The sequence below is a fragment of the Mirounga angustirostris genome, unplaced genomic scaffold (assembly GCF_029215605.1).
Source record: "Mirounga angustirostris isolate CCGP_5_RB_7025 unplaced genomic scaffold, mMirAng1.0.hap1 SCAF_1, whole genome shotgun sequence".
Classification (NCBI taxonomy): Eukaryota; Metazoa; Chordata; class Mammalia; order Carnivora; family Phocidae; genus Mirounga; species Mirounga angustirostris.
The window spans coordinates 58,630,634-58,651,240 of NW_026991709.1; the positions used below are offsets into that span (position 1 = coordinate 58,630,634).

Here is a 20,607-nt window from a genome sequence, read left to right on the forward strand (position 1 = left end):
TGCTGTCGGGAAGGAGGAAGGGAAGAGCTGTTGCTAGTAGTAGGCAATTAACCGTGACCCCCACACTCAAGGATACGAATTTTAAGAACAGCCGTTTTCATGTTTGTGTTCCAGCCTCTGTCTATGAACCCAGAACACCACAGAAATTCTCTGTCACATTTAATTTTTTTTAATTAGAAACATTTTTAGTAGAAAAAAACTACAGAGAACAGTATCAGTCACCACTCAGAACAAATGCCAACATTTAAAAATATTTGCCTTAAATCGACCTTTTAGGAACTAAGACGCTGTGATAAAGTTGAGGTTCTTTGAACTGCTTTCCAAACTTATTCCCCTCCCTCCTTCCCCAGAGGCAACAGCTATGACTAATTCGATATTTATCAGTCCCGTTTGTTTTTATAATTTTACTACGTCTGTAGTAAATTAATATTTACTTATCACACTATGTTCTGTAACTTCTTTTTTCATCCAACAATATGTTTTCAAGATTTATCAATATTGAATCAAGGACATCCGATTCACTCATTTTTAAGGACTGTCATCTTCTGTAATAAAAATATGTACTCTACATTTATCAGTTCCCCCGTGGAACACCATGCAGTTGTCTCTGGCACGTTGCTGTTGCAGATGGGGCCACAGGGAACACGTGGGAGAGGTTCCCTGGGACACCTAGACCTAGAATTTTGGAGTCACCTGGGTCATGCATCTTCCATTTTGCCAAAAACGTCCCAGTTTCTACAGAGTATTAATTTCTACTCCCACCAGCTGCCTGAGAGTTCCCATTTCCCTACATCATCACGAACGTGTTATTGTCCGACATTTAAATGTTTTGCTACATTCTTGAGTAATATGGACTTTGCCTTGTTGTTTTAATTTGCATTTCCATGCAGCTCTCATGCAGCTACGCCCCATTTAATTTCTAGCTGTCTTCCATCCTTTGGCTATAAAGCTATGTATGAGCAGCAATCAATGTGGTTCTATTTCGGGATGCTGATAAGGACCTTCGACACCCACCTAGGATTCTTTGTATTGTCCCAGCGCCCTAATCGTTATCAGTATGGACTCCTGTTATAGCTGCTGAACACATTTAAACACAAATTTCCCTGCAAGTGGGGACAGTCAATTATTTATCATGTGATCAGATACCTGGCTTTGGTGAACTAGGAGCAGCATCGGAGGGGTTTAGAAGTGGAGTGTATAGGGTCTGGCTAGAGAACGTGCCCATGGAGGCTGTCATGTTGGAGGTCTCCACATAGTCTGAGGGCAGCAAATACTCCAGGGCCTGAAGGCAGGGGCTTCCCAAGCTCAAGAGAAACTCTGTTGCCTGCTGGATCCTGACTGTTTGGGCTCCTCCCGTGTGCCCTCAGACACCTCCTTCATGTATATGATTGCCGGCCTCTGCATGCTGAAGCTCTACCAGACCCGTCACCCGGACATCAATGCCAGTGCCTACGCCGCCTACGCCTCCTTCGCGGCCGTCATCACGCTCACTGTCCTCGGAGTGGTTCGTGTCCCCCGCCCCCCCACAGCCTTCAGCCCCGTTTTCCAAGCGCGCCCCTGGGGAGGTTTTCCGTTGTTTGTCTGCTGGACCTCAGGGGAACAGGTCTGAATGAATCACAGTCCTCGGTTCCTGATAGGCAGCCACTGTGGGTCACTTTGTGGCATTTTATTGACTTAATGAGCTAGTTATCTCTAATAATGGAAGAGGCACCTGTAGAGCGCGTGCTGCAGAGTGTCTCGGTCAAGCTGGGACCTGACTCACGTGAGATCGGCGCCGAGATGTACAAGCTGATTGGAGAGACAGACTGAGTAGACGCCACTCGTGGAATGTGCAGGGACACGTGTGGGTTGGGTGCAGTTGTTTGAAGAGCGTTCGCCCCCAGCTCTAGACCTGTTGCCCCTTCACTGTTGCTGTTCGGTGCCTCCCCCGTCTCTTCCCTCTCCCGCTGTCATTTGGCCAGGCGGCCGTCCATTTTCGTGCAGTAAGATTCCAGTGAGCTCACAGAAGTGAGGGGACACCACAATGCATGCACAGCTGGGGTTTTGACTCCAGATGCATACATGAGAGACAGAATGATTTTCGTGAGTTCTGTGGGGCGCACCCCAGATGAAGATAACTTCCATCTTTACTCCTAGGTGTTTGGAAAAAATGACGTGTGGTTCTGGGTCATCTTCTCTGTGATCCATGTCCTGGCGTCCCTGGCCCTCAGCACCCAGATCTACTACATGGGTCGTTTCAAGATCGGTGAGTCACCTGTCACTCTACACTAAACACACTGATAAATGTACCAAGAAAGCATTGTCTTTGCTTACCCTAAACGGTAAGCTGGTCATCATGAACACGGGCTCTGAATTCTGGGTTTAATAACTTTTCCTGTACAGGATCACAATGAGCTGTTGCCACTAGTTCTCTTTTCAGCTGAGAAGTAGGCTTGCCATACCTCAGACTGAGGCCGACCTCCAGCTCCAAGTCCCAGTGCTTTATAACTCAGAGCACTCTGAGAAAGTGTGTTTGAAGAATGGTGTGCTCATCACGCCACTCATTGCACCTACAGAAATCGTTTTCCGTTTGTACCTTCTAAAAGGAGCATTTCTCTGAGCAGACTAAATGGTTATCAAGAATGAATTATATATGGTTTTCAAACTCTGGGACTGGGACGAATGTTTTGAGACTTACCATTCTCAACAGACGGGACACCTGCTGAACTCCCCCCAACAATGTACACACATCACGTTAGAGCACTGACTGCCCCATGGAAGTCAGCTTCTGATCTGCTGCCATCAGTTGTTATATGTGGGAACAGAGTTGAGTCATTGTAGAGCATTTAAATTTCCCCAGTCCTTTTAAGGGGCCAGGAAGTCCAACTTAAATATTCTTCTGTATATTTCAAGAAAAATAATTATATATAAACATAGTCCCATCCCTAATATTTGCAGAGCCCAAAGCAAGATTGTAAATACAAGCCCACATATCATGTGTAAAAATTTTAAAGTTGTAAAGCAGACTAAAAAAAAAACTATTAAATACATGAAGGAAGGAAGGAAGGAAGACCAACAAACTGATAAATATAATATGCCTTCATGATAGCCTAGAACGTGCAGGTTCAAATTCAACATTGTCAGTTCCTCAAGAACACTCCAGAACATAGCTGGTCCCCAGCCCCTACCAGTCTTTTCTTTCCACTCTGGCTCTGTCCTGCATCTTGAGGGCTCTCACAGGTATGTACATGAACATTCTTGCCCAACATCCAGGTAGCCGCTCTTTGCCCCTAGAGGTGCTCACTCTTGCAGTGCCGTCTGCCCTCAGGAAGGTCGATGGAGGAAGGGGGCTACGTAGGCTCTGTGAATGGACTCAAGTCCATCTGGGCAGGGAATTCTGGGGTCTGGGAATTCAGAATGTGGCCCAGAAGGAGAAGGAGTAGTTCCCTTGCCTGGCAGACCCTTCACTCACTGGAGAGCGAGGGCCTTTAAAATATGGCCAGGTCTAAGAATGATTCTACATAAACAAGTAGCTTTAAGATTAGAAAGTTGAATAAAACAATTTTGGCAGTTTAGTTTTCCCCTTGGGCTCAGTCAGTAGATTTGTCCTTGGCGTTAACATACCCAATGTATCTTCAAGTTGCCCAGTGGAAGCATCGCTAACTGGTTGTACAGAGCATTTTGGTTGGGGGCTCTGGTCACACCCCAACCTCTAGACTCAAAGGTGAGTGAAGTCATACAAAGTCAACTTTGAAAAGGAAAGTAATCTGAAGCACAGTTGTTCTGGCTGCGCCTGGGTTCTCCCAGAGTTGGAAAAACAAACTTGAATACAGAAAAATGAAACGGTAGTGACCATGATTAACACATAGGGAGCTTTTAGTATATTTGTACCACTTTTGCCCCGTACGATTTTGCCATACTGTATTAGTTTACCTTCTTAAAAAGGAGAAATGTAGGGCGCCTGGGTGGCTCAGTTGGTTAAGCGACTGCCTTCGGCTCAGGTCATGATCCTGGAGTCCCAGGATCGAGTCCCGCATCGGGCTCCCTGCTCAGCAGGGAGTCTGTTTCTCCCTCTGACCCTCCCCTGTCTCATGCTCTCTCTCTCTATCTCATTCTCTCTCAAATAAATAAATAAAATCTTAAAAAAAAAAAAAAGGAGAAATGTAATGTATTATATTATGACCATGTGGTAGTCTGGAGGGTCTCACCAGGAAAAAGATGTCACACACAAAGATGGAAGATTTAATCACAAAGGGACCATTCATTAGACAAGGTTGGGGTAGAGGAGAGTGAATGAGGTAGCCTAGCAACCTGGGGTCAGGAGGAGGAGAGCCCAAAGAACAGGGAGGGAGTGGTTACCAAAATGTGGAAGGACAGGAAGTCACTCTGAAAAAAACAGTGACCTTTAGTTGACAGACATGGGCCAGTCTGAGGCAACCTCACAGGGAGGGCTCCAGGTGGATGAATACTCCACGCTCACTCTCCTTCCTGAGCCCCTCCAGTCTCCTGCTGGGGTTTCCCATTGTCCAAATCCATAGAGAGGGAGCAAATCCACTTAGAGGGTCCTGCAGTCTGCCTCCCGGGGGCCACAGTGCAGGACAGAGGCGTAGCCAAAGTAAATGCTGGACAGCCAGCGCACAGCATCACTGAGTATGTTCAATTTCTCTACCCAGAGAGTCTTCCTCAAGTGGTCACAGATTTACCAGCGTCTAAAGGAAAATATGCCATTCTACGGTGACAATGGTCACAACTAAACTTAGTCCAAAGACAGGAAGTTGGGTAGTGGACAGTGGCTCAGCCAACACCAGCCTCTCTCTGCCCATTTTATAAGTTGCTTCTGCTTTCTAGAATGACATACACCCTTCTCTGTGGCCCTCAGGCCACACCTGAAAATGAACGTGGACACAGGAAAGACAGCAGCGATGGGGCAGAGCATTTCATAAGGAGGACAGAAAGCCATAGAGCTACTTGCCCAGATCACAACTGTGCTAGCCGGACTAGCTGGAGAAAGGGACGGCAGGGATTGCTCATGAGAGAGGACGGAGTGCACGTTGCAAGTGGTGCCCAAAGGAGATGGGGACGACAGACGTCTGCTTCCCTCTTTGAGGAATAGTGGACTTGGGAATGTTTGAGCCGGGGCAGAAAGATTCTGTGTTCTCTGTGATGAGCAAACGTTATTTTTTTCTCAATTGGAAAAGAAAATGAAAGTCATCATTTTGAGAGAAAAACAAAATGACCAGGAGTTTACCTGTTTGGCTACCTTCTTATGTCATTTTCTTTTCTCATTTCTTCTCTGCTTCCCACTGATTCAGATGTGTCTGATTCAGGTAACGTTCAGCCACCCTTCCCAGGGTTCTCGGTTGTTTTCTTAACAAAGCCACCCGCCGGGCTGTCCTGCCAGGCTGCTCCCTGAATGCCCCTTCCAGCTTGGGCAGGATCAGTGGGGGGGTGGAGAGTGGCAGAGAGGGGCTCAGGGGCAGGGATACACTCCAACCCAGCCTGCCCCGCACCTCTCCTGGGCTAGTGCATGGACCCACCCCTCCCCCCTCCATCCCTCAGCATATCCGGTCTAGTGAGGTCTGGTTCCACTGACCCCAGGGGTAGACGTGAAGGGGGACAGCATTCACAACAGAGCTGGGGTCCACCCTCACGGAAATGCTTGCTTTGAGCAGACCCCAGCCTTCCAGGTGATGTGTGCAAGGGTAGACAGCTCCCAGAAAGACAGCTCCACCTGCGACCCTCACTCTGTTCATACAACAATCGTAACACTTGGTGTGTTTCATCCTGTGCTTTTGAAGGACTGCATTTAAAATTTTTTTCCGTATCTTTTTCTTGCCATCTTAACTTACATCCCTTTGATTCCAGCTTCCGCACAAGTTTAGGCTTTCTGAGCATGCTTCTTAGACTTTAGGATGCTTGAGTTCAGTTCTTACTGACTTATAACCACACGGGGAAATACAGAGTAGAATTTTTGCAAGCTAAGATTCCCATCCTCTATAGAGAGGGCAGATGTTTTAAGGCAGCTTGAGGGGCCCCATTACCTCTCTGCTCTGAAGGAAACAGCACTGGAGTAAACTGTAAGCAAAGGGAATCTTAGCCGAAGGAGACCGCAGAAGGGCTGGTCAGCTGCCCAGATTATTGGTGAGCGCTTGTTACTGTATCCACCTCACCTGCCTTTCTGCAGGGCGATGCCTGGATCTCTCTTGCCTTACGGGACAGCCCCGGGGGCCGCAGGCTCTGTTTTTTAAGGCCAACATGTATTGCTGACCTGTTAGGTGTGCAAAGCATTAAGGTGAAGTCAACATCATCTTGGCCCTCCAAGCTTGGGCCATATGGGAGTATTTTGTATGACCTCTGACTCGGCCTTACCATGCAACTGTGTCATCGGCAGACTTGGGGATTTTCCGACGGGCCTCGATGGTGTTCTACACGGACTTCATCCAGCAGTGCGGCCGGCCTCTGTACATGGTACGTGCATGCTCCGGTGTGCCTTGGCCTTCTCCCAGAGAGCCAGGGAACAGGAGGAGGGGCAAGCTCGGGGCAGACACTCAGGTTCCCTAAATCAAGAGAGCCAGATGGCCCAGGGTGGCTGAGGTCCAGTTAGGGGGAAGAAGCATGTTATTTACTCTTCTTGCTCATGAAAAAGCAAGCTGGGATGGATCTATTTTTACACATGAAATGTTGCTAGTGTATACAGAGAACATATGTGTATACATAGAAAACTACTAAACAGTGACAATTGCCGTGGGGAAGGATCAAGGCAGGGCCTCCGTGTATAAAATCATCCAAAGAGGTATGATTATTTCGCTTGGGGAAGGGAAAAGAGCACCCACTCAGTAATTGTACCAAGACAGCAGGCTCAAACCAGGCCTGTCCCAAGCAAACCGGGGCACATCTCACTCCAGTTGCTTTCAGTAAGACCTTACGCTTTCCACATTATACATTTGTTTGATTTTTATACATTGTTTGATTTTTACAGTGGGCAAGAATATTCTTTCAAAATGATGGTTATTACTTAGTGGCTGAAATACAAGTCCTAAAAATTCACCATCATTGTTTTCAGTATATTGTACATTGCTCCATGGAATAGAGGGACTGGGGCGCTGGTCCCAGCTCTATCTCGACTCACTGGCCAGTGACCTTGGGAAGGTCACATACGTCCCTTGAGTCACTGCCCCACCCTTTACAGGGTGCTGTGACCAGAACTGGTGATGCTGTTTGGGCCTGGCACACAGGAGTTCCCTAAGTACCTGCTCATAGTTTACGATCCAAGGAAGTTTACATAAAGGAATATGAGAATATTTCAGCCCTCTAGAGCTTGGGCAGGAGCTATAGGCACTAAAAATTGAAGGGATTGAGGCTGAAGGGTTTTATTCACAGGACAACTTAAAAATGCAGTAGGACCTGTGAGTATTTTGAGAGTTAAGCATGCTTTAGCTGTGAGCCAGGAAGAGCAATTAATGTTTTGTTTACTTGCTTACATTAAGTGACGCAGGCTGTCTTTTTTTTTTTTTTCTAATAGACTATTTTTTTAGAGCCACTTTTTAGGATCACAAAAAAATGGAGCAGAAAATACAGAGATTTCCCATCAATCCCTTCCCCCACCCATGCACAGCCTCCCCCACTATCAACACCCCCAACCAGAGCTGCACATCTGTTAGTCAGTAAGCCTACATGAACACATCATAATCATCCCAAGGCCATAGTTTACAGTTCACTCTTGCCCTTGTACATTCTTTGAGTTTTGACAAATTTGTAACGACACGATTCACCACTTTAGTATCATACAAAGTAGTTTCCCTGCCCTAAAAATCCTCTGTGCTCCACTGTACTTCCCACCACATCCCCCGCCCCGATGCCTGGCAACCACTGATCCTTTTACTGTCTCCTTAGTCTTGCCTTTGCCTGAACGTCATATAGCTGGAATAATATAGAATTTAGCCTTTTCAGATTAGCTTCTTTCATTTAATAATAGGCATTTAAGATGTCTCCATGTCTTTTCATGGCTTGGTAGCTCATTACTTTTTAGCACTGAATACTACTCCAGGTTCTCGATGCATTACTACATTTTGTTTATCCATTCACCTGTGGAAGAGCAATTTGTAACTTGGCAATTACAAATAAAGCTGCTATAAAAATTTGTGTGCAGGGGTGTCTGAATGGTTCAGTCGGTTGAGCATCTGACTCTTGATCTCAGCTCAGGTCTTGATCTCACGGTCATGAGTTCGAGCCCCACATTGGGCTCTGCACTGGGCGTGGAGCCTACTTAAAAAAAAAATCCATGTGCAGGTTTTTGTGTGGGCCTATGTTATAAACTCCTTTGGACAAATACCTAGGAGGGCAGTTTCCCTATCATATGGCAAAAATATATTTAGTTTTCTAAGACACTGTCAAACCATCGTCCAAAGTGGCTAAACTATTTTGCATTCCCAGCAGCAATGAATGAGCATTCCTGTTGCTCCACATTATCACTGATATTTGGTGGGGCCAACATTTTAGCCTTTCTGATAGATGGATTCATTTTTTTTTTAAGAATTTATTTATTTATTTGACAGAGAGAGAGACAGCAAGAGAGGGAACACAAGCAGGGGGAGTGGGAGAGGGAGAAGCAGGCTTCCTGCTGAGCAGGGAGCCCAATGTGGGGCTCGATCCCAGTACCCTGGTGTCATGACCTGAGCCAAAGACAGACGCTTAACGACAGAGCCACCCAGGCATCCCAAGATGAATTTTTTTTTTTAATGAAGATATTTCCTCCAAACCGAATGGATCATCCACAAAGACAGAAAATTGCCACTTTTAAAGAGTTGACGAGGCCATGCAAATTAAAGTATAATCAGAAACCACCAGAAGTTTTAAGTTGTATGCAAATGTGCAGGACCAGATTGTGAATTAATCTCTGTCAGAGCCATTTTCCTTTGAGATGGACCTTTCCTATTTCCCCACTACCAATGTCTTTAGTGTTGAGGCTGTGTGTTTAGAGACCAGGAGCCTGGGAGCTGCAGGGCCTCCCTGGAGCCAGAGTAATGGGTAGGAAACCAGCGCCTCCCAGGTGAGTCCCAAGAGCCGCCTCGTGGCCCACGAAGTAACACAACGCAGGGGAACACCAGGAGCAGAAAGCTTTTAACTACTCGGTCAGCTGCACACACCTCCAACCTGCTCACCAAGAAGTGGGCCCCAGGTGCCCAGCGACCCGCAACATTAGGGGGAAACAGTAAGAGTCCTGTTTACTCACCACATCTTCTTTAACGAAGTCACGTCTATTCAGTCCCAGGCCTTGCTTTTTGTTCTCGTGGGGGATTAGGGTCCGAGGGCAGGTGCAGCTCTCTTAGAACCATGGAAACTCTTCCACCGGGCAGTTGTTTTCCCGTAATCGATGCTTCCCCTGTGGTAAGTTAAAAGAAAAGCAATGTGTGCAGCCTCTCATTTGATGTTTTCTTACCAGGACAGAATGGTGTTGCTCATCTTGGGGAATCTGTTTAACGGGTCCTTGTAAGTAGCCTTAGGAAGACACGTCTTTTCTCTTTGCTGATGTCTGTAACACTGTGGTTTCGCTTTCCTTGGCCGTCATTTTTATAAAGAAATCTGAAACTAAGGTGAGTGTAGGACTGTGCTTGCCCTAGGGACTTGAAAGAAAGGTATTTTTCCTCCTGCAAAGAATGCACTAGGAAGCCTAGTGTACCGACAGTGGCCTCTCCTCAAACGTTGAGTTCAGCTCATTGCATTGATGCATCGTGTTCATTTGCTCAACAAGACCAACATCAAATTTGTTATCTATGTCAACAGACTACATAGATAGTTAGATAATAGAGATTATGCCAGTAGGTGCACAAATGAAGCATAGTTTTAAATTCTTGTGAACTCTCCATAAACGCTACCCAGTAGACATTTCCCTTTCTTACTAAGTGTGGGTGTGGGTGTGGGTGTATGTGTGTGTGTACAAGTCTCTTTCCTATTTCTTTCTTTCCCTGTAGGTCTCAATCTTCCTACGACCCCAATATCCTTCTTCTTCCTCTTTCCCTTCATTATCACCTTGGCTTTTTTTCTTCAAATGGCTTCAAAATAGAACAGTACAATAGACATATATTTTGCTATCTCTAACTATTTTATACAACCTGTTCTCAACTTTAAAATGTGAGTAAGTGAGATATTTTATTAATCCCTAAAAAAAAATCAGTAAGTTTAGTTGCTTTTATTCATGCTCTTAGCTGATGTACTATAAAGGTTAGCGACCTGTGATGGAAAGATGACTCCATACCCCTGCCCCCCTTTAAGACATGAAAGGAATGGAAGAAGAGGCACACCTTCAGGGGAAGCCAGAATCTGGTCATGAGAATTCGAATCTTACTTGGGGCATATGCTTCTGGAAAAGTCTTCCCATAGTGTTGTCACCCCGGGATGACTCCGGGTAAGGTCCACACCTGTGAAGGACCCCTCCTTTATATAGGGATACGTCAGGGTGGGTGATTCTTGGCAGTGCTCACCTGTGGTGCTCTTCTTGACCACTCTTTGAGGGCAGACCCCACAGTCCTGATGACCGTAAGACAGGGTGCTGGGTGCTGGGTGCTGGTAGGAGGAAAGGGACCAGCTGCTTGATGATGAGCCACCAACACCCATGTCCCCAGTGCTCACAATCACCTGGCTTGTCCCTGCCTCTCATGTAACCAAAACCAAACCCATCATCTGCTCACAAGACAAGGTGACTGGCCTCTCTTTTCTTATACAGGAGCTCCTTGGGCATCCAGGCCTGCAGGGATGAATGAGGTGTGATGACACACCAACACTGTGATGGCCTGGGAGGGGGTTACCTTCCTCTTTGTTCCTCCATCCTCAGTTTCTCCTGGACATTACAAGACAGGGAGTGATTTAATATGAACCTTGAATGTTATTTTAAAAGGAATCACTCTCATACAGTCATGAAGAAGAATGGTGTGTGTGTGTGAACACATATAGAGAGATGTCCGCATACCTATGTAGGTACACACACAGAGAGAATGAGAGAGAGGTAACCAAATGTGGCAAATGCTAATAATGGATGAATCTCAGTGAAAAGCTTACAAGAGTTTTGGTACATTGAAGAATTCAAATTCTGGGAGGAGGAAATTTCCTATATTATATAGAACAAAGTTGGTTGGAATACAAAGTGAACAAAAAGAGAGTCCATTAATAACAGCTTTACATTTCAAATACTTAGGAATAAACTTTGAGAGACAGGAGGACTCTTTCTGCAGAAAATTTAATTCCCTCATTAGGAGGCAAAAAGGAAAAGTTAACTGAACGAAGAGAGATGTTGTGCCCTGGGTGGGAAGATTAACTGTTGTAAAGATATTAGTTCTCAAGTTAATGCATAAATTTTGACTTAAAATTGGAATTAATAGGATTTTATTCTGAAATTATTTTCCTACTTAGCACAAAATTTCCAAAGGTCTCACAAAAGAAGATTAATGGAAGGAAGGAAAGAAGGGCAGAGGAGGACAGTGACTAGTCCAGTTTTATCCAACAGAACTTTCTGGAATGATATAAATCTTCTACACGGCATTGTCCCTTATGGTAGCTATTAGCCAAATATCATTACTAAACATTTGAAATGTGGCTAGTGTGACTGAGGCACTGAATTTTCAATTTTATTTAATTTTCATTAATTTAAATTTAATGGCCACATGTAGCTACCATATTGGGTAGTACAAGCTAGCCTAACCAGATAATCTAACATATTCTAAAATAATAACACAGTGACCCAAAATTAGAAATTAGAAACAAATTAGTGAAGCAGCATGGAGAGGATAGAAATCCAACTATGTATGTGCATGTGTCTATATTTATTAAAAACAAGCTTTTCAAAACAAGGACATAGGAAGGGTTCTATAATAAAGAGTTTTATTGTAACTGAATAGAAATTTGGAACATGCTAAATGCTAATGCTAAACCCCAATCAAAATAAACTTTGGTATTAATTTAAAAACCATAGACAGGGGCGCCTGGGTGGCTCAGTCGGTTAAGCGACTGCCTTCGGCTCAGGTCATGATCCTGGAGTCCCGGGATCGAGTCCCGCATCGGGCTCCCTGCTCGGCGGGGAGTCTGCTTCTCCCTCCGACCCTCCCCCCTCTCATGCTCTCTCTCTCTCATTCTCTCTCAAATAAATAAATAAAATATTTAAAAAAAAAAAAAAAAAAAAACCATAGACAGCTAGCAAAAATTTGATAATGTGTGTCCAGCCAACTTTTGAGATAATTCTACTTCTAGTAATCTAGTCTCATGAATTAATCTTAAATGCCAAAAAAAAAAAGAGAAAAGAAAAGCACACTATGTCTGAAGGTATTCATTTATTCGTTGCAGTGTTCTTTAGAATAATGAAAAGCTGCAAGACATCTAGAGAGGAAAGATGATTGTGGTACATCCACTTATGGGAACTTTACAACCATCAAAAATGCCAGGTCTGAAGGAGGTGTAGTAATTTACATAGGTTAAAGTTTTTTTGAATTCCCCTCCTCCCCAAAATACAAGTGGGGAGTGAAGCAGCCAAGAATGTTACAAATCCACCTTTATGCCTACAAAGTCATTCCTCCTTACCCTCAGCGCGCTCTATGGACTGATCTATCGGCCCAGGGACTTTGCTTCCTACATGCTGGGGATCTTCATCTGTAACCTGCTGCTCTATCTGGCCTTTTACATCATCATGAAGGTAAGAGTGGGCGCTGGGGGCCCCCCACCGGCAGCCCGGGGCCCTGCACAAGCCGTACCCCAGCATGGCAACATCTGCTTCCCACCCACAGCTTCGCAGCTCAGAGAAGCTCCTCCTGACCCCGCTCCTCTGCATCGTGGCCACTGTTGTGATGTGGGCCACCTCGCTGTACTTTTTCTTCCAGAAACCCAGCAGCTGGGAGGTAAGAAGGCAGTTTTCTTTGCAAAGAAAATGTTCTCCCTCCATCTTGCCTTTTGGACCTTCCTACCTCCCTCTCTTCGAGTGCGTGTGGCTGTTTGTCTTTGAAATGAAAGCTTTCTCTAAAAGGGATGGTATTTCCTATCCATGCATAAACGGCACGCGGTCCTCACCGTCAGGGCAGCGCCTCGTCGAGGTGGGGGCCCTCCAGACGCGGCAGAATTGATCTTCACTATGTGTTGTAGGACGATCCTCCCCCCGGTGGACGTTTAACGTGTGCAAAAACCTTGATGCGTGTGTGTTCTTCTCATAATCCACATCTGTAAACAGATCCCCAGCTGCCGGTGTTTATAAACCTGCGGCATAGAGAGGAGAGCTGAGGCCTAGGAAACCAGGGCTACACCCAGGAGCAAACAGGAAGCCTCAGCTCTCCACCGCCACAATCAATCAACTAGAACATTTTCATCACTCCAGAAAGCAAGCCTGAGCCCATTAGCCATCGCTCCCCACTTCTCCCTCACGCCTTAGCCATAGGCAACCACTAGTCTCTCTTCTGTCTCTGTAGCTCTGCCCGTTCTGAACATTTCATATCCATGGGCCATACAGCATGTGCCTTTGAGTCTGGCTTAGGCATTCATCCATGGGGTAGCACGTATCCATAGCCATCTCTTTTTACTGCTGAATAACACTCCGTTGTGTGGAGACAGCACTTCTCCTCTATAATCAGCTGATGGACTTTTGGATTGTTTCCGCTCTTTGGCTCTTACGAACGCTGCCACGGTGAACATCATGTACAAGTTTTCACGTGGACTCAGGTTTTCTTGGAAGCTCGCTTTTGGAGCCAGGCATCTAATCTAGTAGCCTTTTTGTAGCTTTCTGGACGTTCAGCCCTCTAAACAGTTGAACTGTGGGAATGCTCACTCACGTCCTGCCTCGCCTGCCTCCAGGACACCCCAGCTGAATCCCGGGAGAGGAACCGGGAGTGTATCCTGCTGGATTTCTTTGATGACCATGACATCTGGCACTTCCTCTCTGCCACTGCCCTGTTTTTCTCATTCTTGGTGAGTTTATAAATACCTTTTTTTTTTTTTAAGAAATATACACTTTTAAAAAAGATTTTATTCACTTATTTGAGAGAGAGTGAGCAAGAGAGAAATGGAGCAGGGGGGAGAGGCAGAGGGAGAGGGAGAAGCAGACTCCCTGCTGAGCAGGGAGCCCAACTCGGGACTCAATCCCAGGACCCTGAGATCATGACCTGAGTGGAAGGCAGATGTTTAACCTTCTGAGCCACCCAGGCACCCCTAAAAATACCTTTTTGTTAATTTCTTCTTTCTTCACATCCCATACTTTTTTTTCTTTTTTCCCCTCTTCCTTACCCTTTTGTATTTCTCTTGAACTTCCCTTTCTGATTCCTCAATGTAATTCAATATACAGACTATTTTATTTCTTCTCCTTCAGTTAGATCTTTATTTTCGTTTTCCTTTTACTCTCCAATATTTTAAGACAGAGTGACAAAATGATTTTTCTTAAATGGCACAACGCCTGGGCTGAATTGGTTGTTAGAACTCACATGCCCTGAATCGCCCCAGGAATCACTTTTGGCATTCACTCACATTTGGGTAACGTACTTGTGCTACCCTCACATTCCTCCTCCTCTTCCAGTCTCACTGAATATCTTACAGATATTTTACAAATTCCTAGAGCTCTCAGGAGATCCGCCCAGGCCCCTCTGCTGCTTCTCACCCAGTCGGCCCCAGATCTCTCCTGAAATCCCTCCATTTCTTTTGGCCCAAACACCTTTCCAGAAGCTATGCATGGCCTAACAACCTTGAATGATCACTCCTGGCATCCTTTCATCCTCACTTAGAGACTTTTCCAAATTAAAAGTCTGCGAAGCCTGGACACGGATTCAGCTGGCAAGTAACAACGCGGCGAGACCTGTGCTCCCTGCGCTGCCGCCGCTCAGCCTCGAGAGTGGAGCGGGGCTGCCCCCTCGTGACCATCCGGGGAAGCTCAACAATCCTCCTAAACCTCGTTCCTCGTGACTTTTATTTCTGATAAACACTTTCATTAGAGAGACAGACAACAAAAGGGGAGTGCAAGTTTCCACGTGAAGAGAGTGGTGGTAGAGGGAACTAAAAATGGAGGAGGGGGTGTGCATTTCTTGTATAGCAATACTCTACGCAACAAGACTTCCTTTCCTCTAGATCTTAAGCCCAGTGTCCCCTTCTAAGTTATGACTTCCTGGCCACCCTATCAGCACTTTTTTACCTTTCCCCAGCCCATACTTCCTGTGTTCCCTCCATAGTCTAATTTTCGTTACTGTTTTTATTACGTGTTATTACCTCGTACACTGTACTTAGCACACCTCACTAGCCTGCTACAAGTATTTGCTCATGTCTGAAGCTGTCTCTCAAATGTAAGCTCCAGGACGGTAGGGAGTTTTGTCTCTTGTGTTCCAAACTGTACCTCTGGCATTTAGAATAGCACATAATAGACCCTTGATAAACATTTGAATTAATTAATACGTGAACTATGTAATCCTAATAATCGCCTGTAGAGAGCGCTGCGTTGCAGAAAGCTGTAGGGGACAGAAAGGCAAGTAAGGGCGCCGGTCGCGCCAGCCTGTGTGAGTCTCAGGGAGAAAGTAGCGGCTGACCCTGGCTTCATCTCTCTGTCCCTCTCGTTCCAGGTTCTGTTAACCCTGGATGATGACCTGGATGTGGTCCACAGAGACCAGATCCCTGTCTTCTGAGCCTCCAGCTTTAAGAGAGGGAGAGGGAGCAGTCGATCTAGGTGCTGTTTCATGAAAATACAGGGACCAAAAAAAAAAAGAAAATACAGGGACTGCCGCAAAGTCACCACCGCCAAGTACTCCACTCCCACTCTGTCAAGTCAGCTCTGCACACATTTCCATAGGAAGGAGAGGGGCTGGAGGGAGACTGTAGTCTGCCAGAAGGGGGGCAGAGGGGAAGCCACGGGTATGGCCAGAGGCAAGCCCTGAAGAGTCAAGAGACCCCCATCCCCTCCCGTGTGCAGCCCTGAACTAGACGTGGACAAAAGCTGCATCGAAGTCAACTCACTGTCTCGAGACCCCTCCCACCCTCACCCGACATTTGCCAGCAAGGGCAGGCGACGCCGCACGCTCCATCCAGCTGCCTCCAGGCCCCGAGAGGCCAGCAGCTTGGGTCTCCTGCCCACTTTAGGGGGGGCCCCTCTGTACCTCCACTACATCTGCTGCTCTAGACATCCCAGAGCACCAGCTCGCTCCTCTGAGGTCCAGGGATGACGCAGATTCCTCAGAGTCTGGTGGAGGGCTGAACCCAACCCCCTACCCAACTGGGATAGATATTTTAGCAGGACCAGCCAGTCACCTCCTTGGAAGGAAGGCTGTATGTGTCCCCCAGGTTCCTGACCCCATTAGAAGGGCTGTGGATTGGGCTTTGTCACACACTTGTCCTCACAGGTGACTGTCTCTGGGACCAAGGCTTGGGTGCTTACCTACTTCTTAGTGTCTTCATCTCACCCCTGTGGGCTGACCCCACAACTCAGGCTCCGCTTTCTTGGGAAGGCCCTGTTACCCCCTCAGCTCCAAGGCAGAAGGGGAAACAGGAGAAACTCTTCTAGCAGCAGGAGTGAGAGGAACGACCAACAGGGCTGACAGACTGGCAACATCAGCATCAAGCAAGCAGACCTCACCCTAAGGACATGGGCTCCTGGGGCGAATGCAGCAAAGGCGAAATTGCTTCCTCATGCCTCCAATTCAGACAGCTCAATTCTGTGCCCACGTCACCTGTGGAGAATGAACAATTGCTCTAACCAGAGGCACTGCACTGGGGGTCCTCCACCACCGACCAAGCCCCCTACCTGGCACTTTATGCGGATCAGGGGCTCCAGATTTTCTCCCTGAAGTTCTCTAGAAGTAACTCTCGGGGTGAACACATTTTACTCATCCTCCTGAGTTGTGAAGAGCAAGCCGATTGAGGATTGTCTTTTGGTTGCACCTGATTCTCATTCTCTCCCCCAGTAAAGTGTTGCAGAGCTCAGCATCCCACTTCACTCATGCTGTCTGGCAATTCTGCTCCTGACAAGCCCCATTTGGACCAAGCACCCTCATTACCTGGAGTAAGATGTAATCAGAAAATAGACATATGAATGTGTACCCCATATATATTTGCCTGTGAAACTGAAGTCACCTGTCACTTCTGTTTTCCTGATCGTTCATTAGAGAAATGGATAATATTAAAAAGTATATATTATTCTGTCTCTAAAATATTTGCATAATGTTCAAAATCACATTTTGGAAGTTTGAAAAGTTTAAAAACACAAAGATGCTTTTAAAGAAGCTTTTTATGATTTGTTTTTCTAAAATGCCCCCAAATTCATGTTTGGTTTTCTGCTCTTTATTCCTTAGAAACTGTTGGCTTCCATAGGCCACACGAAGGCCACCTATTAAATGGTGGTGTTAGTCTAACATCTAAAACAAATTTCAAATCTGTTTAACTATGGCGTATTTGATCTAATTCTTTTATTTTAGTGCACTGATGGTTTCAAATCAAAAAAAAAAAAAAAAAGGTGCACTAAGGAAATATGGACAAAGTCTGTTCGAGTGGCCAAAGTGAATAAACCGTGACATGCGTTACCCGAGCAGTCGCTTATTTGGGGAATGTGTCTGTGGGAATGGGGCGGGGCTCTGAAAAGGGGGGGCTGCCGTGTTCTTGACTGTTTTCCCATCATGTCTGTATTGTGCTGTAAACCCACACACTGGTCAGTTCTCTTCGCCGCCGCAGGACTGAAGACGCAGACCAAGCCTGCTCTTAGAGCCATCAATTCTAAACATACTTGGGGCTAGTTCTTTCTACCGTGCCCCAGCGCCGCGGCCGGAGGACATGAGAAAGTCATCCGGCTGCATCCGTGGGGTTGATAGGAATGGGGGGGCGGAGGGGGGCAACCGGAGCTTTTCACGGCCGACTGGCCCCCCATCCCCAGGTAGTGCAATGCCCATGCGGCTTGCGCCTGCGCTCATGGACATTGCACTTTAAAAGAGAAGCGAAGGTAATTCTGAAGGCCAAGTTCAGCAAGAGGGTAACCGGAGAAAACAGCCACCGTGAAGAGGCTTTTGGCCGAGCAGGCACAGAAGTAATCAGAGCCGGTCAGGGGGATCAGGACAGAGGTGTGGCGGCCAGAGGAGCGAAGCCATGCACATAAAAAAATGACCTCTTCACACCTCTGACAAATGCTGGAGGGGCAAGCCCACCTGTTGACGTTGCATGGTTGAGGGATTAGCCTGGTTTTATTTTAGCAGCAGGAGAAGCCGGTGGAAAGCCAGAGTCCATCTGGGGAAGGGACTTTCCGTGACTGAAGGCACTCACCCAGCCAGCTTCCCGGGCCAGAGAAAGCAGCAGCCGCTTCCTTCATATCTCCGAGCAGCCACCAGAATGTTCTGTGGGGTCACCAAACGTATGTGTCAGCGAACCCAGCAACATCCAGATGTTTCTCATTCTGGGAGATAGTGTCTCTTGGTAAAGCTTGGGAGAAAGGGAGAAACAAAGATAAACATTATTCATGGAAGGAACGGTGGAGTCTGAGAAAGATTCTGGAGTCTGATTTTAGACCAAATATGTTCACATGCTCGCTATGTGACCTGGGGCAAGTTGCTGGAGCTCTCTGATCCTCTCCTGTCACGTCCACTACGTGGGGGAGACAGAAGTGGAGATGTGCAGAGCCCCGAGGGTAGTGTGGGGACAGAGGAGGGTGTCACGCACCCCGCCCCTCGTGAACCCCACAGAGGGTCAGCCTGTCCACCAGGCTGGCCTCTCTCTCCTCTAGGGGCTCTCCATTGACACCCGCTGTTCCGTTTCCTGTCCTCAGTTCCAGGAGGCCTGGAAGGGCTTTGCGGGGGGGCTCTTTGCCTTCAGAGATACTGTCCAGAGATATCAAACCTCCCAGCCCCGGGGCCCCCTTGCCCTTTATTGCTGCACGTCACTGCCTCTGGCCCTTAATACTCTTACTCCAACCCAGATGAAAAATCACTACCAAAGCTACAGCCAAGTGGAAAACACGGCTCTCTGTGTCACCCCTCATTACCACCATCTCTGCCCCGGGAATCTCCAAGAAACCTGGATTTTCTCCTTTCTCGAGTAGCAGTTCCTACCGTGGTTCAGGGAATGCCCTGTGCAAATGTTCCCCCCACCCTCCCTGCCCCGTCACCAAATGCTCTGTGGGGAAAGCCTGGATGTTCAGCCTACATGAAGAGGGGCTTCGGCCTGTGGGAAACAGAAATGGTCCCAGAAAGAAGCAGGAGAAGCTCACCCAGGTTTTGAAATGACTAATACCGCTGGTGAAACTAAGGAAAAGCATTATGAGTAAAGATATGATCTGCCTCTGCCTGAAGCAATGTAAAAGCCTTGTTTAGCATGATTCTGCCCAGTTTATGGTAGGTTTTTTGTGGTGGTTGTTAACGCTGTTTGGTGGAGACAGGATATATTGTGTGACTAGGTTTTAATGTCCCCTCAATATTAAAGCACCATCGTCAATGAGGTAAAGTGCCTGCTAAACCTTAGGCCTTAACACACATGAATTCAAATAAGCTTCACAGGACTTGCAGATCAGCCTTCACCATGAGTTTCTAAAAGGGCCATAGTAATAGTTTTGCTTGGATGGGACTCCTCTGTGAGAAGAGACCCTACTCTGTGAACTCCAAGGGCGGACTTTTTAACCGGTTTCCTTCAAGTGTGGTCTTGCTGTTCTTATTGAAACACAAGGAAGACTAAATTGTTACCACTGTTCACATAGAATTACCCGTTGTTCTCCCAATCTCAGGGAAATGGACTCTACCCGCTTCCTAAATATCCCTAGAGTAGGAGATTTCATCATTTTCCCTGAACTTCAATTTTTAAAAAATTCCTTGGCTCTATCCTTTGTCCTTTTCATTACCTTAAAGTTTTTATCATCTCAGATTTACCCATCTCAATGGTGATGAAAAATAATTAACCACCATATTTTAACATAGAATAGCCTTGAAGTCGTATCACATCTCAGTCAAGGGCTAAATAAAGTCTAGGTGTTTTATCTCTTGTCCAGCACTATAGTTTTGATTTAAAAAATAAGAGATTCAAACCGTGAAAGATTTTCAAGTCAGGACAAAAGAAGTCTAACACCCAAGCCCACTATGGCTCGCTCTTGGGCCCTCCCCGGCCCTATCTTCCCACATTCTTTATGAATTAGGACCCTAAGTCATTTTTAAATGACTATCGAGGTATCCAAAACAACTCAAAAGCTCTCTATAACATTGCCATCACAGAAAAAAGTTGATTTGCATTTTATGATTTTTATTATGTTGCCTATCCAAGCCTTTCATAAGGCTCAGTACCCAGTCCTAGGCAGGCCCCTTCAGGGAAGAGGACAAATTCAAACCTGAGGTTCACTCTGCTTCTCTCTCAACATAGGACACCTGATAAAGTAACCTAATTTTCAGGGGATCCATTTCTCTTTTAACCTCTCCTTCCTCACCTATTCTCTGTCCACTTACATAGAATCTGAAATACTGCTTTGGCTAATAGTCAAGAAGTACATAGGCCAGGCTCTGTGAGGAGCTGGACACAGCAGTGGGCAAAACACACAGTCTCTTCCATCACAGGGAAGAGTCACTTGTGGTCCAAAAGGGAAGATGGACATGAAGCACATACTCACAATTTGTCAGTTATAAGTGGGCCAAGTGCTCCAACAAGAGAGTGGCCTTCTGAGAATCT

At 46.4% G+C, this 20,607-nt stretch overlaps 1 protein-coding gene and 1 long non-coding RNA gene across 2 annotated transcripts in view; one reads left to right on the forward strand and one right to left on the reverse strand.

Moving 5' to 3' along the window:
* SIDT1 (SID1 transmembrane family member 1) overlaps nt 1-16,235 on the forward strand; it is a 91,737-nt gene extending 75,502 nt beyond the window's left edge. The window contains exons 18-26 of the mRNA XM_045902886.3: nt 1,368-1,504; nt 2,137-2,245; nt 5,292-5,306; nt 6,371-6,447; nt 9,422-9,468; nt 12,553-12,658; nt 12,750-12,860; nt 13,804-13,917; nt 15,549-16,235. Coding sequence (XP_045758842.1) covers nt 1,368-1,504; nt 2,137-2,245; nt 5,292-5,306; nt 6,371-6,447; nt 9,422-9,468; nt 12,553-12,658; nt 12,750-12,860; nt 13,804-13,917; nt 15,549-15,611 — 779 coding nt within the window. The 3' untranslated portion in view covers nt 15,612-16,235. The remainder of the gene's footprint in view (nt 1-1,367; nt 1,505-2,136; nt 2,246-5,291; nt 5,307-6,370; nt 6,448-9,421; nt 9,469-12,552; nt 12,659-12,749; nt 12,861-13,803; nt 13,918-15,548) is intronic.
* Nucleotides 1-17,535, reverse strand: part of LOC135364462 (uncharacterized) — a 32,648-nt gene extending 15,113 nt beyond the window's left edge. Inside the window, exons 1-4 of the long non-coding RNA XR_010411613.1 lie at nt 16,724-17,535; nt 16,556-16,649; nt 13,030-13,212; nt 9,212-9,361 (exon numbers count right to left, since the gene is read on the reverse strand). This is a non-coding gene — a long non-coding RNA (uncharacterized LOC135364462). The remainder of the gene's footprint in view (nt 1-9,211; nt 9,362-13,029; nt 13,213-16,555; nt 16,650-16,723) is intronic.
* Between the last annotated feature and the right edge of the window lie 3,072 nt (nt 17,536-20,607).